The sequence below is a fragment of the Macrotis lagotis genome, chromosome 7 (assembly GCF_037893015.1).
Source record: "Macrotis lagotis isolate mMagLag1 chromosome 7, bilby.v1.9.chrom.fasta, whole genome shotgun sequence".
NCBI lineage: Eukaryota > Metazoa > Chordata > Mammalia > Peramelemorphia > Peramelidae > Macrotis > Macrotis lagotis.
The window spans coordinates 202,267,169-202,286,918 of NC_133664.1; the positions used below are offsets into that span (position 1 = coordinate 202,267,169).

The window sequence follows — 19,750 nt, forward strand, 5'->3', positions numbered from 1 at the left end:
GAAAGAACATCAGCCTCCTGGAGACAGCCCCAGGGTGCTGGGAGTCTCAACTCACAGCAGCGGGGGAGTCTCCTGAGCTGCATCCCAGGGGGTCACCGGGCACAAATTGGGGGAACAGCAGGGGACCTCTGCCAGAGCAAGCACATGGAGCCCAACCCTCAAGGCACACAGCCAGCAGCTTGGTCTTTCACCAACCCAGACCTGGAAGCAGAAGCAGGCTGAGCCAGTAAGCAGGAGCCCCCAGGGCATGAGCCCATTGATCTGAGGGAGGAGAGTGAAGAGAGAGAGATGGCCTAGCTCTGTCCTCTGCCCCTGGAACAGGACTCTAGGGCTCTGACCACATTCAGATCCTGATCCCAGTCTACGGCCCCCCCATAGAACAGGGGCCCCCCACCTCCACCCCGTGGCAGAGGGGGGCGCTTATGGTCATTCACAGACCAGGAGGGAGGAGAGAGCCTCACACACTGAGACCCTTGTGGGAGTGTCCCAAAAGCTCAAGAAGCACCCCCAAACCAGGACCAGGCTGGGAAAATGAGCAAGCAGAGAAATAAGAGGAAGACTATTGAGAAATATTTTACAAATGAGCCCAAGAATGATCAAAATACTCAGTCTGAAGATGAGGAAGCACAAGCTCCTGAATCTAAAGACTCCAAGAAAAACAGAAATTGGGCTCAGGCTATGACAGAGCTCAAAACAGACTTTGAAAATCAAATGAGGGAGTTGGAAGAAAAACTGGGAAAAGAAATGAGAGAGATACAGGAAAAACATGAAAATGAAGTCAGCAGCTTAGTCAAAAATGCTGAAGAAAATAGCATGCTAAAAACCAGCTTAGGTCAATTGGATAAGCCTTGACATCATTTTCAAAAAATTACTTACTACAGGAAAATTGCCCTGATATTCTAGAAGCAGAGGGCAAAACAGAAATGGAGAGAATCCACCAATCCCCCCGAGAAAGAGATCCCAAAAAACCAACCCCTAGGAATATTATAGCCAAGTTCCAGAACTCCCAAGTCAAAGAGAAAATATTACAAGCAGCCAGAAGGACACAGTTCAAATATAGTGGAGCTGCAATCAGGATCACACAGGACTTAGCAGCAACTACATTGGAAGCTTGTAGGGCCTGAAATGTGATATAGCAGAAGGCAAAAGAGCTTAGAATGAAGCCAAGCATGAACTACCCAGCAAGGCTGAATGTCCTCTTCCAGGGAAAAAGATGGACTTTCAATGAACCAGGGGAATTTCAAATGTTCCTTTTGGAATGGCCAGAGCTGAACAGAAGGTTTGATCTTCAGATACAGGACTCAGGTGAAGCATGGAGATTGGAGGAGAGGGGGGAAATATGAGGGACTTAATGAGGATGAACTGCATGTATAGAAAAATGATACTGATAATATTCATATGAACCTTCTCAGTTAATAGAGGAGGTAGAGGGAGCTTTTATAGTTGAAGCACAGGAGAAAGCTGAATTCAAAGATAAAATATGGTGTAAAAATGGAGTCAATAGAAAAAAAAAGGGAAATAGAATGGGAGAAAGAAAAAGGAGAGGGGGAATAGTCCAAGATATTTCACATAATAAGATTTTTTTTTATTACAATGAGCTATGATATGGAAGGGGGGAGGCAAGGGGGAATGAGGGAACCTTTGCTCTCATCAGGGATGGCTAGGAGAGGAAACAGGAAATATACTCAATGGGGTATAGACATCTGGAGTAAGAAGAAGGGGGGAGCAGGGGGAAGGGGTGGGGATGTGAATAAAGGAGGAGAGGATGGACCATGGGGGGAGAGTGGTCAGATATAACACATTTTCTTTCTTACTTCTTGCAAGGGGCTGGGAATGGAAGGCCTGCCCAGGACCACAGGGCCAGGTGGATTCTGGGCCTAAGGAGTGGTATGGGGGCTCAGGGCTTCTTGGCCCTGGGACCAGGGATCTGTCAGCTGTACCACTCAGCAACCCTACAGCAGAGTCATAGTGAAAGGAGAGAGAAAATAGAGTACATGGTAGTGAAGAAATAAGAAAGGAGGGAGTTGCGATCAGCAATGGCAAGGGTGGAAAAATATGGAAGTAACTTTTGTGATGGATTTATCATAAAGAATGTGATCCACCTGTGACAGAGTTGTTGGTGTTGGAACAAAGACTGAAGCACATTTTTTGTTATTATTATTTGGGGGAGGGTGCAGGGCAAGTGGGGCTGGGTGGCCTGCCTGGGGCCACATAGCAGGGTGATCTTTGGGTGTCTGGGGCCAGATTTGGACCCAGGTGCTCCTGGCTCAAGGGTCAATGCTCTGTCTGCCACCCAACCACCCCTACTATTATTACTATTTTATTTTATTTTGGGTCTTTTTTTTTCTTCTTTTTGGTTTTTGCAGGGCAGTGGGGATCGGGTGGCTTGAATGTCACATGGCTGGGTGATTGTCGGGTTTACGAGGCTGGATATGGACTCAGGTGCTTGTGGCTCCAGGGCTGGTGCTTCGTCCATTGCGCCACCTGGCCATACCTATAATTTTTACTATTTTTTTTTAATTTTAATTTTTTTCTCTCCCATTTACTTTTTTCGCCCAAGCAAGTCTATCTATATTCATGGGGGGAGGGGTATTTTGTTTACTTGTAAACAAGAATATTTTATTAATGTAAAAAAATTTGTACAAAATGAGAATAAAAAATAAATTTAAAAAAAAAGAGATCATTTGAGGACGGGATAATTTTCAAGTGAACAATTAACAGCTCACATTACAGGGTTTTCAAAAAACTTTTCCCACACCACAGAAGTGCCTTGTGAGTGGGAGCACTGTGACAAAGAATTCCTTAAAAAAGTAGTAAAAGGAAAATGAATAAAGATAAGCTGATCACATAATCACAAAACAGGTGGATAGTTTGATTTCTACTAGGATAATTTGTCTGTGTGGGGGGGGGGCAGTGGGGTGGTGGGGGGAGGATGTAAAGTGACTTGCCCAAGGTCAACACAGCTATAGTGTCTCAGCCAGATATGAACCCAGGTCCTGACTCCAAGGCTGTACCCCCTCCACTGATAGATAATCTAAGGAGAAATTGAGGAAACTCTCCAACACAGTAGGTGAATGCCATCAGGCAAACTTAAGGGAGGATCCTGAGAAGAGTCCCAGAGTCCTGGGTTATCTCAGGAGAGACTCAGAAGATCACAGATCTGTTTGAGTTTCCTCCACATCAAACCTTAAGTAATCCAAATTTTTTAGCTCTACTTTATGAATGAAACTGAGGTCAAAAAGGTTTTTAAATTTTACTTAAAAGTTTGAAAAGTTTACTAAAAAGTTACTGACTCTTAGTTCATTGCTTTAAGGCAACAACCTGCTGCCCAGTTAACATAGAAGAGAAAAAGAAATAAATGGAGGTAAGAAATAAGATGTATCCTTTGCAGGATTACCTAGTTCCTTCTAGCAAAGCCTTCTCTTTTCAAAGATGAGGAAAACTGACAGCAGTTCTTTAATTTAAGCTACTCCCAAGTAAGTCCTTGTAGTGTTCATATAAATGTTACTTCAAAATAAAGCAATACTTTTCAAAACTTTCTTATATTTTCAATACTTTCAATAGTTCTAAAATAATAATCTTCAAATAGATTTTTATTAAATACATAATACTGAAAAGGTTTTTACAGAAAAACGAAACCCCATTCAAAGCTATTTCATTGTACTCCTTTTCTTTGTCCTTTCTGAAGTCTTTAACCCTGTCTTCTCCCTCTCTTTGCTCCTGTGGTCTATTCTATTTCCTCCTAACTCTAAACCAACTCATTTCCTAGTTCTTTCTCAAATGTATGCATTTCTCAGAGTTCTGCCCTCAGAGTCTTCTTCCCCTCATATGCCATCCACAAAAATGGTTTTAAATATCAGTTTACAGAGGATAACCTGAAATGTCTCTTAGGCACCAGAAAATATGAAGTGGGAACTTGAGGACATTGCTTAAATTGGAGATATAATAATAAATTACGCCTTGAAAAAGCCAGTGAAAATTAACTGAAATCCAAACCATACATTAAATATTATCCAATCTACATGTAATAAAGAAAAATAACAAAATTTAAACCTAAATTTTCTTACCTGGAGAACTTGATTCATTTGGTAAGACAACTTCAACATCTTTTTCACCAGAAGCTTCCTCTTCATCGGAGAGTACCAGGAAAGCTTCTTTTGGCAAACTCTCAGTACTCTCTTGTTTGGATGGTGAACCTAGAGAATTTTCCAATTTTTCTCCCAAATCTGGGTTTGACTCTTCAAGTGGAATGAGAGAAGTTTGAGAAAAGCTAAGCTCATCTTCAGCGGGAGCCAGCTTTTCCAAAATGGGAATAATTTCATCTGTCTCCATAGAGTCTGAGTTGTCTAAAATTTTTTCACTTTTATCATTTTGATCATTTTCATCAGTGGTTTCTGGAAGACCTGGAGATTTATCATCTTCACTTTTTGCATCCTTGCCTATTTCCATACTGCTAGATATAGCTTCTTCAAAAGTTGACTCTGTAACAGGATTTTCATCCATATTCTTTTCAACTTCAGTAGGAAGGTCAGAACTAATAGGTACATTATTTGTTTCCAGCTTTTCTTCCTCAGCTTCAACATTATCATTAACTATAGCTTTTTCTTTAACTATAGTTTTTTCTTCAAGTGGGCTCTCTCTTTCTCTTTGGTCCAAATTTTCATCATTTGTGCCATTTTTTTCAAGGATATCATCATCATCATCATCTTTATTGCTATTAGGAATTGTGTTGTCAGTTTCAGGGATAGTGTCTTTCTCTGGTTCATAAATTATGTTTTTAGGAGATGCCGCTTCACATTTTAGATTTGAATCTTCATCTTCTCTTATATCAATATTTAAGAAATTAGATGAGGGTTCCTTCAATTCAGATTTCCTTTCTTCACCATCCAAACAAACATCTTCTATTCCATTCATCTCCTTATTCTCTATACAGTCAGTATTATCTAATGGTGAATTTAGGTCAGAGTCACCATTTTCATGTTTGCCATTTAACAGTTTGACATCAGTTTTCAACAGCTCTTCTTTGACTTTGTATACCACTTCAAGTTGTTGCCGATCACTCACTCTCATTGTTTTTCGGGCTTTAAAGACTTTTTTTTGAGGTTCTTCAGTACTTTCCATTTTGAATCTAAAAATAAAAAGAACTATGAATATTTAATAAATGATACAAATAATCATTTTTGTACTATAAAATGGTAATAAAACTAATATAATAAAACATGCCTAATGAACCATGTATTGACAAAAGGATCACTAGTCTCAAGAGAGAAACTTTCAGAAAAACATTTAGTCTAGTATGAAAAATATGTCAATGCTTCTTCACTCTTCAAGAGTTTTCCTTAAATGCCAATATTAGTATATGTGCATACTATATTATAAACTATCATTTAAAAAGAACATCTCTATTAATACATTAATATTGAGAAATAAGGTGCTTACCAAACACATTCATTTTAGGGTTTTTTTAGGTTTTTTTTTTACAAGGCAATGGGGTTAAGTGGCTTGCCCAAGGCCACACAGCTACTTAAATTATTAAGTGTCTGAGGCCAGATTTGAACTCAGGTACTCCTGACTCCAGGGCCTGTGCTCTATCCACTGTGCAACCGAGCCACCTCCCATTTTAAAATCAGCATCATTTTCATACTGTCTGTTAGCAATAATAATCTCTAATATCTGACATTTAACATTAAGCTCATTATCTCAATTTCAACCCATAAAAGAACCTATTAGAAATATACTATTGGTAATATCACTTTAATTTTACTTCTTAAAAACTGAAGCTAGGGTTAAAGGTTTGTCCGAAGTCACAAAGGCAATGAGATTTTAAAAAGTAGGATTTGAACACAGGTCAGGTCACTTTTGACTTCAAGTCCACTCCTACCACTAGCTCATTTCTTTGAAATTAATATGAAAGATTTTCAAGATTATAACCAAAGAACCATATTCTAAAATCATTAAACTCAAAATGAACTAGCAAGGTTAATATTTACACTATAAAAATTTTACATTTCGGGGCGGCTAGGTGGTGCAGTGGAAAAAGCACTGGCCCTGGAGTCAGGAGTACCCAGGTTCAAATCCGGTCTCAGACACATAATTACCTAGCTGTGTGGCCATTTACCTTGCAAAAACCTAAAAAAAAAATTTATGTTTCACAAGCATCAGACAAGAGTAGTTAATAAATATTTAATACTTTATTAACATTTACTCCTAAACTCAATTTTGAAAATAAAATGAAACTTTTTCCTGCACAATTAACTACTCACTTTTATTCCCTCCCCCCTCTAAAAAAAAATCACCAAAAAGTTCCTATATGCTCAAATGAAAATAGCTATACCATAATTTGTCACAGCAAAGAATCAGAAACAAAACTAGATTCCCAATGATTGGGGAATGGATAAATGATGGCATATAAATAAAATGGAATATTACTAAGCTGTAAGAAATTTTATGTGTGATAAATACACAGAAAGGTTTGTATGAACTGATCCAGAGTGGTCAGCAGAGTCAAGAAAACAATACACAATAGCTGCAACCTAAATGAGCAATCACATATCAACCTCCAAAAAAGAACTGTAAAAATAAAGTATGACTTGAATGAATAGATATGAAAGGATATCCTCTACCCACCCCTTCAGGAGGTGAGAGGTTCACAAGTATTACATATTACACATAATTTTGGACTCTCCAATGCATGAGTTGTGCTATTTTCTTTCTTCTTAAAAAATTATATTCCTTATATAACATGGTCCTCTGGCAAAGAAATATTGGGGATAACCATAATGATAACAGACACATAAACAATAAAAACTTATTTTAAAAAACTGCAGGAGGAACGGCTAGGTGGCACAGTGGATAAAACACCGGCCCTGGAGTCAGGAGTACCTGGGTTCAAATCTGGCCTCAGACACTTAATAATTTAAGTAGCTGTGTGGCCTTGGGCAAGCCACTTAACCCCATCTGCCTTGCAAAAAAAAAAAAACTAAAAAAAACTGCAGGAAAAGTAATAGAGAATCTACAGAAATATCCTTGTGATTCTCATGCTAATTTTACATACAGAAATGATACAAAATGTTCAAGTCCTGGGAAGAACTTCTGAACTAGAACAATCCTGTGAAATTTAATGGAAATATAGTTTTCCCTATTTTCCAGCTGAAGAAACTAAGGTGATAAGTAGTTAAATGACAGCCAGGTAGCACAATGGTTAAGAGTCCTGAACCTGAAAGCCAGAAATAACTTGAGTTCAACAGAAGCAGCCTCTGGCACTTACTAGTTGTGAGACTCTAGATAACTCACCAGATAACATCAATCACATCATCTACCTCACAGGGTTGTTATGAAGATCAAATGAGATAATATATGTAAAGCATTTTGCACAGTGCTTGGTCCAAAGTAGGTACTTAAAATGCTTGTTCACTTCTCCCTTCCTTTGCTAACTGTCATACAACTAGTAAGTGTTTGAAGTGGTTGATATTTAAATTTAATTAACATTAAACTTAAACAATAGCAAAGATGAACAGATTTTGACCTGGAAAAAAAGATTTCTCACAAAATGCTACAGGTTTAGTGCTTTCCTAGGTGCCATTTTTTTCCCAACATTGTGATCACAGAAGCTAAAGTGACCTGAGTAAACAATCCATTTCCCTCATTTTGTATGGGTATGGAAACTCACTCAGAGAACAATGGCAAACCAGTAGTAAATATCAGATAAAGATCTGAATACTCCAAATTCTTAAGTAGTGTTTTTAGGGAATTTGAGGAAGATGGGAAAAAAAAAACCAAATTATTAAAGCAAGCTCTAAAAACAGACATTTCTAGATTATATTTAGAAGAAATAAATGGAAAAAAGTGGACAAATATTCTAAAAACTCATTTGGTACAAAAATGAGATTGAGAAACAGTATCTAAAGAATAATTCATTTGAGAATATAAACCTGGAGCGAAGGATGACTAAGTAAAAGTTGCAAGCTCAACATAAATAAGTACAAACAGTTCTGTTAAAAATTCAACATGTGTTCTTAAAAAAAAAATCAATGTACTACTAATATGACAATTAGAAAATAATACTGGAGAGAATGTAGGAAAATTAGGACATTAATGCATCATTCTGGAAAGCAATTTGAAACTAGGCTCAAAGGGTTTTCAAACTGTGCTTACCCTAGGATCCACTAGGGTGGATCTAGCAATACCACTGCTAGGTCTTTATCCCAAGGAGATTAAAAAAAGGGGTAATGGGGGTGGGGGTGGAGCCAAGGAGAAGAGCATCTCTCTATATAATATTTCAAAACTCATAAAATAAGGATTCTAACTATTTTTGAGAGACAGAACCCACAGAGGGATCCAAGTGAGGCAGTTCTCCAGTACAAGGTAACCTGGAAAACACTGGAAACTGCCCCCCTCCCCCCATCCTCAGCTGCCAGCTGCCCGGGGCTGCCTCTGGGAGGCTTGGAGGGGTGGCCTAAGAAGGAACCTCAGCCTCCCAGAGGCAGCCCCGGGCAGCTGGCAGCTGAGGATGGGGGGAGGGGGGCAGTTTCCTAACCTACACCCCGGGGAACACTGGGCACAAATTGGAAGATCAGCGGGGGGGGGGGGGGGGGGGGGGGGTGTCTCTGTCAAAGCAAGCATGTGAAGCCCAACCCTCAGGGCACTCAGCAAGCAGCATGGCCTGGGAAGCCCAGATCCAGGAAACCAAAGCAGGCAGAACTGGAGTAAGCAGGAGCCCCTAGGCAACTGAACCTTGTTTGCTCAATTTACCAAAGGGAGTGGAGTGGAGAGAGACTTCTGAGGTCTGTCCTCTGTCCCTGGAACAGGACTCTGGGGCTCTGACCACATTCAGATCCTGATCAGTCTAGACCCTCCCATAGAACAGCAGGGCCCCCCCACCTCAGCCCCGTGGCAGAGTACACTTGTGGTCACCTACAGACCAGGAGGGAAGACAGAGGTTCATCACACACTGAGGTTCTTGCAGTGTGGGGTCCCCAATAATACTCAAAAGCTCATGAAGCACCCCAAGACTAGGCACAGGCTGGGGAAATGAGTAAACAGAGAAATAAAAGAGGAACATCTTGAGAAATACATTGTCTATGATCCCAAGAAGGATCTAAATAATCTGAAGATGAGGAAGTACAAGCTTCTGCATTGAAAAACTGCAAGAAAAACAGAAATTGGGCTCAGGCCATGACAGAGGCTCATAAAATATTTTGAAAATCAAATGGAGGGAAACAGAAGGAAAAACTGGGAAAAGAAATGAGATGCAGGAAAAAAACATGAAAACATGAAAAAGAAGTCAGCAGCTTAGTCAAGGAGATCCAAAAGAATGGTGAAGAAAATAACATGTTAAAAACCAGCATAGGTCAAGCAGATAAAACAGTTCAAAAAATTACTGAGAAGAAGAATACTTTAAAAATCAGAATTGGCCAGATGGGAAAAAATAAGAAAGCTCTCTGAGGAAAACAAATCCTTCCAATGTAGAATGGAACTGAGGGAAGCCGCTGACTTTACAAGAAATCAAGACAATACTTCAAAACCAAATGAATGAAAAATAAGAAAATGTGAAACATCTCATTGAAAAAACAACTGATATGGAAAACAGATTCAAGAAAGATAACTTAAAAATTATTGGGATACCTGAAAGTCATGATCAGGAAAAGAGTCTTGATATCATTTTTAAAGAATTCCTACAAGAAAATTGCCCTGATATCCTAGAAGCAGAGGGCAAAGTAGAAATTGAGAGAATCCACCAATCTCCCCTGAGAGATAAAAAAAAAAAAAAAACACAACCGCCAGGAATGCTATAGCCAAGTTTCAGAACTCCCAAGTCAAAGAGAAAGTATTACAAGCAGCCAGAAGGACACAATTCAAATATCGTGGAGCTGCAGTCAGGATCACACAGGACATAGCAGCAACTACATTAAAGGCTTGTAGGGCTTGGAATATAGTAATCCACGAGGCAAAAGAGCTCAGAATGCAACTGAGAATCAACTACCCAGCAAAACTGAATGTCCTCTTCCAGGGAAAAAGATGGACTTTCAATGAACCAAGGGAATTTCAAATGTTCCTGTTGAAATGGCCAGAGCTGAACAAAAGTTTGATCTTCAAATACAGGACTCAGGTGAAGCATAGAGAGTGGAGAAGGGTAAAAATATGAGGGACTTGATGATGAACTACATGTACTCCTGCATAGAAAAATGATACCGATAATACTCATGAGAAACTAAAAGGGAAAAGTAATGGGGGTAAGAGAAAGGAGAGGTGAAATAGGCTAAGACATTTCATATAATAAAATTTATTTTTTTATTACAACGAGCTATTGCAATGATATGGAAGGGGGGGAAGGCAAGGGGGAATGACGGAACCTCTGCTCTCATCAGAGGTGGCTAGGAGAGGAAACAGCATATATACTCAAGGGGGTATAGACATCTAAAAAGAAGGAGAGAAGGGAGGATGTGAATGATGGAGGAGAGGGTGGACCGTGGGACACAGTGGTCAGATATAACACATTTTCTTTTTTACTTCTTGCAAGGGGCTGGGAAAGGATTGCCTGTCTGGAACCACAGGGCTGGCTGGTTGCTGGGCCTTAGGGGTGGTATGTAGGCTCAGGGCCTCTTGGCCCCAGGGCTAGTGATCTGTCTGCTGCACCACTCAGTCACCTTATAGCATATTTAAGAGGGACAGAGTGAAAGGAGTGAGAAAATATAGTATATGGTAGTGGGGAAGTACAAATGGAAGGAGTCGTGATCAGCAATGGCAATGGTGGAAAAATATGGAAGTAGCTTTTGTGAAGAATGTGAAACACCTGCAACAGAGATGTTGGAACAGAAACTGAAGCGTTGTTGTTGTTATTATTATTATTATTATTATTATTATTATTATTATTATTATTATTATTATTATTATTCTTTGGGAGGGGGAGTTGCAGGACAAATAGGGTTGGGTGACTTGCCCAGGGCCGCACAGCTGGGTTAACTGTTGGGTGTCTGAGGCCAGGTTTGGACCTAGGTGCTCCTGGATCCAAGGCTGGTGATCTGTCCGCTGCACCACCGAGCTTGCCCCTATTATTATTGCTATTGGTTTGGTTTTTGCAGGGCAATGGGGTTGGGGTGGCTTGCCCAGGGTCACACAGCTGGGTGATTGTTGGGTGTCTGGAACCAGATTTGGGCTCTGGTGCTCCTGGCTCCAGGGCCAGTGCTTCATCCACTGCACCACCTGGCTGCCTCTATTATTGTTTCTAATTTTAATTTTTTTTCTCTTTCCTTTATTGCTCATGAAGGGGTATTATGTTTACTTTTTTTAATAGGGCTTTTTTTTTTTTTGGCAAGGCAAATGGGGTAATTATTAAGTGTCTGAGACTGGATTTGAACCCAGGTACTCCTGACTCCAGGGCTGGTTTATCTACTGTGCCACCTACCTGCCCCTATGTTCACTCTTAAACAAGAATATTTTAGTAATGTATTAAAAAAAACCCCAACATTTGTACAAACAATAAAAATAAATAAATATAAGAGAGGCAAAAAATACAATGATCCAAGACAATTGCAAAGGACTCATAATGAAAAATGATATACACCTCTCCAAAGAACAGAGAGAGTTAGAATGTAGATAGAGGCACAATATTTTGCATTTCCTGCACTTTTTTTCATGTTACCCCCCCTTTTTGTCTGTCTTCTTTCATAGCATGATCAATATGGTCATATGTTTTGCATGATTGAACTATGTATAATCTATAATAAATTGCTTACTGTCAGGGGGAAATTTAAGAGAACAAAGAATTTTGCAACTCATAATTTTTTTTAAAAAAGTAAAAATTATTCTTACATGAAGCTGAGGGAAAATAAATTTTTTTTAAATAAAACAACTTTATCTAAGAGATGACAAACATGCTTCAACAAGAATGGGATCTTGCTTGCTTTAATGGAAAACCAATATAGAGCATCTAGGTGGTGCAGTGAATAGAGCCTATCCATGGAATCTGGTGAACCTGAGTTCAAATCTGACCTCAGACACACTGAAAACCTATAAGCTATAATGAAGGCTAGATACAGAAAACAGACTCTTAATCAAAGGTATTTTTAATATCTAACACATAAATGCTTCATGACAAATGAAAATTTTTATCATTACTTTGTGAACTCAGTGGAAAATCATGCAAAATAACAAGTAAAAGGGAACATATCACATTTTAAGATTTTTTAAAATGATTTTGTAAAATTACCATGTAAGTCAATAAATTTAATTTAATTTTTAATCACTGTATTATACAAAACTTCAATAAAACCCACAGGGCATGTGTGGGTTGTGAGAATGATACTTTCATTCTTGAATGTTTCTTTTTTATTTTCGTGGGTTGTCTCTGACAGTCAGCAATATGAATATTTGAAATATTCTCTTCATTTCTTTTTAAATGCTTTATTATTTCTAACTTCTCCCCAATACAGCTTTCTTGAATGTACTGATTGATGTTTTTGAGCCAAGATGCTTGGATATGTTTAAGATGATAAATGAGCATTTTTTAAATATAGAAAAGTTCATAAACATGAATAGAAAAATACAACCTTATAAAATTAATTTATGTGGTAAATGAGATGGCAGGCTGATGATTGAAGCATCTGCATGTTTATTTTGTGTACTTTAATATAGCTCAGATTAGTTAGAATTCAGTTTTATCATTCATCTGATATTTCATGGGGAAAAATGGAACATAAGCAAATGTGAAATTCAAACTATTTCCTAATATACTGATCATGTTAAAAGAAATTCATGTTTTCAAAATAATCTTGTGCTATAGTGGCAAAAATTAATTTAATTTCCAGCTGCATTGAATCATGAAATTTTAGAATCTATAAATAAGAATATTCACATCTGGAATATTAGGTACAATTATGAACCCATATTTTAAGAACAATGACAATCAGGAACAAGAGGGTATTGAAATTAGAACTTGTCATAATAATGAGGGCAGCACAAAACAACTACTGTAGTCCTTCAAGAACCCTTATGTTTAGATTAAGGAAACTGGACACCACCCTCTCCCTCCCTACCCATCCCACTCCCCCATGCCCACCAAGATGGTGTGGAGCTTAAAGGAATGTGGAGCTTAAAGGAATAAAGAAATCTCACAAATGCCATGAGGAGAAAAGTTGGTCAGAAGGAAAAAGACCTAAGTAGTGGCGGTTGATCATTCTGGGAGGATAACAGGACAATGAAAGATTATAATGAAAAATGCTAAACTGATGTGAAAAATGAGTTGAGTGCTTCACTAGATGTGCATTCAATGACTTCTGAAAATGGTCAAATGGCCTTCTGGTAATTCATCTAAAGATAAAGGAGAAAATTTGAAGAATTCCTCCTAGCTATGATAGCTGGATATGAATTTGAATACTTTAAGAATACAGATGACAGGGGTTTAAAAAAATATATAAGGTTGTGGGTGAACTACTAGCTAAGAATGACACATCTGAGAAAGACATGGATTTCTGTAACACAGCTTAAAATTTCCTGAAAACCTGCAATCTCATCAAAAGACCTTTAAGTAGAAAAACGAAGTAGGAAAGAAACTGCCCACATACCATATGCCAGCTATCAAGTCATACAGCAGATACAAAAGAAAATATGAGGGTCAGACTCAAAGGTCTTCAAGGCTTCTTTCAGATCTAAAATTTATTTTCTCAAAATAGTGTCTATTTCTTAACTGTAGGTACTTAATGGCTTCCAGCTGATTGACAATTATCAAAGATGGGAGATAGCCAATGTAGAACAAAATGACATAATCCTTGAGGAAACCCAATAAAATTAAAATGAAAAAAGTATGAAACAAAACAAGTGTACAAACTTGGAATTAATGGGAAAAGACATATTGGAAGACTAGCCAACTACCTGATCTACCTGCCCCACATTTCTATTTCACTCATGTCTGACCAAATTACCTCTCGACCTCCTTTTTTTTAACAAGGCAATGGGGTTAAGTGGCGTGCCCAAGGCCACACAGCTAGATAATTATTAAGTGTATGAGTCCGAATTTCAGCTCCCGTACTTCTGACTCCAGGGAGGTGCTCTTTCCACTGAGTCACCTAGCCACCCCTTCAAGTATTCTGTTTATAAAGACTTTTTTAAATAGACCATTTTCAAAAAATTAACACAATATTTTCATTTATTATAAAACAGTATTGGCAAGAATCCCAAGCTGGTTTGCTTCTCTTTTTACAATGAAAGTTTCCTTGAAAAGCTTTGGAAATAACATTTTGAATTTGTTGTACAAATTTCCTCCCTTGCAAAGAAAACTAAGAGTTGTACAAATTCATGGATGCAAATGCAATTCTATTTTTCTGTTTTGCTCTCTATATAGAAATGCTCTCTTTTTTTGGTGCTAAATACAGAATTTTTTAGAAGTTTTACTTAATAAATTATCTAAAAGCAGGTTATGGATATGGACTAAAATAACAAAATATAAATAGAGAAAGACAGAAGTCTAGCAATTATAATTTTAAATGTGAATGGATTAAACAATCCAGTAAAATGAAAACCTTGACAAAATGGTTGAGAAAACAAAACCGAATTAAATGTGATCTACCCCTAAACTAAATCTAAAAAAATAAAGATATGTATAGAATGGGAATAAGCGGTAAGAATGAAAACTTATTTTTATTCAAAATATTCAAAAAAGCATGCACTGCAAAAAACAAGCAATCAAAAATAAAAATTCACACCATCAAGAGACATAAAACTTTCCTTCTTCTCATATGCTGAATGTGGTGGGATTCTTTGAGCTAATTCCTTACATTTTCCATTAAAGGAGACAGGGATAGAGGGACAATCTCCCCTATCTCCAGACTACTATGGAAGGGAAGTAGGAAAGGGAGAGAGGGGATGAAGAGAGAGGCAGATCTCATAGGAATTATAGATGATGAAAGGAATAATGAAACAATTAGCCTCAATGGATATACACAGCATTTAAATTCATAAAAGAGGCTATCTTTATTACTAAAAGACAGTAACAATATTTATAGGAGTCTTTAATGTTCTTTTCTCAGACCTAGAAAAATCTAACAGAAAATTAGGATTCCAAGGGAAAATACAGAACTGAACACACTTAGGGAATTTAGAGTTTAAAAAGGCTGAAATGTTAGCATTCAAAATTGTAAAATTTTTCAATATCACAGGATACCTTTATAAAAATAAACCATGTGCCAGGGCACAAAGAAATTATTTGCTATAATGAATAAGGCAAAGAATACATCAGAGGAAAAATAACTACACAAAATAACAATGAGACAAACTAAAAATTTTCAGAGTTGCAGATAAAACAGTACTCAGAAAAAAAGGATTTGGCAATACACATAAAATAAGAGCACTCATAACTTTTTAGAAAATCATGTAGCACCAAAGACAGCAAAAAAGAGGACATCTTAAAAATAAGGGGCGATAACCCAAAACAAAAATGCCCTTGATCACAAAATTTTTAAGTTATCTGTAAAGACTAACAAATTAAAAAGCTTTTAGCTAACCTGAGAAGAAAATAAAATTCCTAATGAAAATTAATGTAATATAAATCCCCAAAACAAGCAAATAAACTATCAGAATATACTATGCACAATTATATTTAGCCAGCATGGTGGAAAATTTTAAAGAAATAGAGGAATAGTTATTTAAAAATGCCTGAATTGACAGAATACCAATCCAATTTCAAAAAATGAAATTAAACGAACTGTAAAAGAACCACCAAAGGGAAAAAAAAGGAGTAGTGAGAGTTTGGGGGCTTCCTAACTTTCCTCTTTTTGGCACCATCTTCATTATAGTTATTGGGTTTCTTATCTGTAAGTCCCTGTGCTTCCCCATTCAATCATCTTTACCACTTGGCTTCCTCTCTGTCACTGACAACCAGTCATCAAGTCTCACATATTCAATTTTTATATCATCTCTCACATATCCTCTTTCCCTCTGCTCATTTTTACAACTCGGGTTCAGGCTTTTCTTCTTTCATTTCTACTCCTAGGAAAATGTAAACTCCACAGGAACATTTTGGGGGAGGGGTTTGTTTTTTCTTTAATCAGTTAAATGCTTGATGAATTGAACTGAATACATTAAGGCATTTAAGAAAAAAATCAGTGGCAAATCAATAAATCAGTATTTATACCGAAGGAATGTGTAAAAAGTAGAGAAATCTACTTGTATTACAATCTAAAATAAGAAGTTACTGCTTCCTGGCAGCTAGGTGGTGCAAAATGGATAGAGCACCAGTCCTGTTGTCAGGAGTTCAAATCCAGCCTCTGACACTTAATAATCATTTATCTGTGTGACCTTGGACAAGCCACTTAACCCTATTTGCCTTGCAAAAAAAAAAACTGTAAAAAGGAAGCTACTGCTTCATATAATTCCCTATGCAATTTCTTGTTAGGAAAGGTCTAATACCCTTTAAAAGAGGCTAAAATAAATCTTAAGAGATATAGAACTCTGTAACAAAAGCCATCTATAGAGACAAAGATAAGAAACAAAGCTGCAAAACAAAACAATAGGCAAGTCTCCAATTATTTTCCTCCCCTTTCCTGTACCAGGATTATGAATTCTTTAACACTCCAAGAGGAAAAAGAAGTTACTGTGCTAGTGTCCAGTAGATTTTATGATCTGGAATCTTTCATGTTAACTATATTCCTGAGTTGGTTCCCATAAACTTTGAGATATATAGGTCAGTCATACTCACTTAGCTTCAATGAAGGAACAAAGCCTCCTGAATGATAGCTGGCATTATACTGAAGGATCTACAGACATAAGCTAGAGCACAAGGGTCACGTCATCATTTAGGAGGGAGAACAGAAGCTTCTACAGATAAGATAATTCAGATAATTAAAAAGTAGAAGCTGGCCTCATATTGGTGAGAAAAAGCATAATGGTTTTAAAATCAGAACATCTAGTTTTGAGTCCAAATTCCTACTGTCCCTTAGCATGTCATTCTTTCTGAACTTCAGTTTCCTGACCTATAAAATGGGAACAAAATGACTTGGATTATATATACACAGGTTTACCCTAAGAAAATTGTTTAAAGTCATTTGTTCAGTTCATAATATACAAAAATGACTAATTAGGTTGCAAATGGCTCAAAGGGAGCTTTAATCAGGAAGGCATTAACAGTCAATGCAAGCAAATAGCTTGTTCTTGCAACTTGAAATACAAAACTAAGTTAATTAGTAAACTGAAAAATTATTCAAATAGATTTTTAATGATCAAAAATTCCTTTTAATACATGCAATAATAAAACAACAAAAAGGGCATTTTGAAATAAGATTCCTCATTCTAGAGTCATACAAGAATACTATATAATCTGGTAGCTGTGCACAATTAATTTAAAAATATTCTTCATTCTACATACTATATATATCCATACCCATTTGAAAATATATAATTAACCCATACACACACACACACACACACACACACACACACACACACACACACACACAATAACACCACCAAAACAAAGATGTCAAGACATGATCCTCAAAAATAAATTTTTTTACTTGGTAGGTTTAATACGAAATAGGAACTTAACTTTCTTAATATCCAGAACACAGCAAACATAATCAAGGACTATTATTAAACAAGTATCTCTATCACAAAACTAACATTTGCTTCATTAATAAATTATTATGTTGAACTATAGAGAGAAATAAAGAATAATTACCATCAATACCCACAAGGGAGCATCCTGCAGCCATTAACAGATCTTTTTCAGGAACTGAAGGTAATAAAAACAAAACAGAAGTGACAAGGAAGTAGTATCTGGCAAACCAGTTCAGGCTGGTATAGCCATATTTCTGCAGACCAATCAGCATCTTGTTTTGATGGTCTGTTTTGCATCAATAAAAGGAATTCTTAGAGAGGCTACATATCAAAAAAAGGGTGGCAACCTTCTCTAAGCTAGGCAACATAAGCTAAAAACAAAATGTTAAAAAATGTTCTTAGTATCTTTTTGAATTCGTTTGTGCTAATGACTTTTTAATTATCTTAATCACTCTAAATAAGAAATACACCTTTTGGTTATTAATATCAGCATCATTTATATATCAATTTTTTTCCAGGATAAAATGCTTACATTTTATAATTGAAAATTGCTCCCAATGTCAGACATAAATATTCAAAAAGTTTTATCAATTTGTTCTTTTAATTCTTTTTGCTCTACTGGCAAAAAAAGTATATATCTCATTTGATAGTCATTTAAAAGATTTTTAATAATTTTATCTACCTGTATTATATATTGAGTGTGAAAATTACTATAAATTTTCTGGAAATAATTTATCTCTAATAAAATATTTTCAGCATTGGCAAGGGTTTTTCACTCTGGTGAAGGAGTAAAATAACCAAGAATGGATTAGTAAAACTAAAATTTTTCTTTAAGTAAAATTTTAAAAGATTGTTTCCTATGCCAAACTGTACATTTTCTCCTGTTCCATTTTTTTTAAATCACTGCTACAAAACAACAAAGAGAAGTATTAGCTTACAATCTGCCATCTCAAAAAGCTCAAGAATTTTAAGAAGCTGTTCAAGAGCTGCTCATAAATCAGCCAATGAGCAAACGGATTTCTGAATCCTGCCTGGCAACAGGAGACAGACAAAGAGAAGGTCACAGAGGAGAGTAAAACAAAACAAGGAACCCAAACCAGTGTAATGTGGTTCTTTGCATAAGTCATCTAGAATACACTATTCATCAAAGTTCAAGTCTACTATTGTGCATAGTATAATAACATAACACAAAATAATAAATTGTTTAATAAGTCCTATTTCATTAATGAAAATTATTCTTAGTTTAACTCTGTTTTTCTAGATATGGAATGAATTGGAGATAGAGAACCAAAGACAGCCCCAGAACAAGGTCACATTACTCTAGAAAACATTTGTGTAATGAAAATGAGAATACCTTAAAATTAAGCTAAACATTGTAGCATTTATAAATAAAAGCAGCAAAAAATCAGTACTCCAGTCAAAATAAAAGGATTTGCTATATTATCCTAGTTCCAAAATATTAATTTGTAATTTTATCCTGATTTTTAAAAAGATTCCTATGATCATCTATGGTATTTTACTGTAATTAGTTTAATTGATTTAATGGGTTTAAAATTCCCAATAACTAGTAAGAATAACATCTTATTCTGATTTTAAAATAATTTGTTTTGAATTCATATAAATTCAATTGCTTTAAATATGGTCTATTACTCCCTTTGAAACAAATTATAGAAGATCTGAATCACCTCTTCCAAGCATAAAGGAAAATGGTTTGATTACAAGTTTTCATGTAAGTTCTGAGGAAATTTGCCTTTTGTAACATCAATTTCCCCTTCAATATTTAAACTATAAAAATAAATACAAGGGAATTTCATCATTGGAATATATGTTTAAAAGATTATTTATACTCAATATTTTAGATGATTAACCCATATAGAATAAACAAAATTTTTTCCCCTTCAAAAATAGATGAATCTTGTAATTTTTCAAACATACCCCAGAGGGAGCCTGCTGCAACCATATCCTTTAGCTTACATGTTCTCCAAGAAGAAAAAATAAATCATTCGATGTTTCCCTACTTCAGTACTGGTAGAGAACTGAAATTCACTCACTATCTGATTGGCTCTAAGAAGCAGCTGCTTGAAAACCAATGAGACACTGTTTCCACAAAGCCTGCCCAGCAACAAGGGAAGCATATGAGGGCAAGTACTAAACCAAGAATTTAGACCCTGTGAAAAACAAAGTGCATAAAGAGAAAAAAAAA

At 36.4% G+C, this 19,750-nt stretch overlaps 1 protein-coding gene across 5 annotated transcripts in view; it reads right to left on the reverse strand.

Annotated features, from left to right (window-relative positions):
- ATF7IP (activating transcription factor 7 interacting protein) overlaps positions 1 to 19,750 on the reverse strand; it is a 137,193-nt gene that overhangs the window by 67,121 nt on the left and 50,322 nt on the right. For 3 of the 5 annotated variants that reach the window (XM_074194544.1, XM_074194540.1, XM_074194543.1), the window contains exon 2: positions 4,068 to 5,128. In XM_074194544.1, coding sequence (XP_074050645.1) covers positions 4,068 to 5,121 — 1,054 coding nt within the window. In that variant the 5' untranslated portion in view covers positions 5,122 to 5,128. Of the gene's footprint in view, positions 1 to 4,067; positions 5,129 to 17,668; positions 17,723 to 19,482; positions 19,715 to 19,750 lie in introns of those variants that run through there. The other 2 variants (XM_074194541.1, XM_074194542.1) reach the window with 2 other exon arrangements.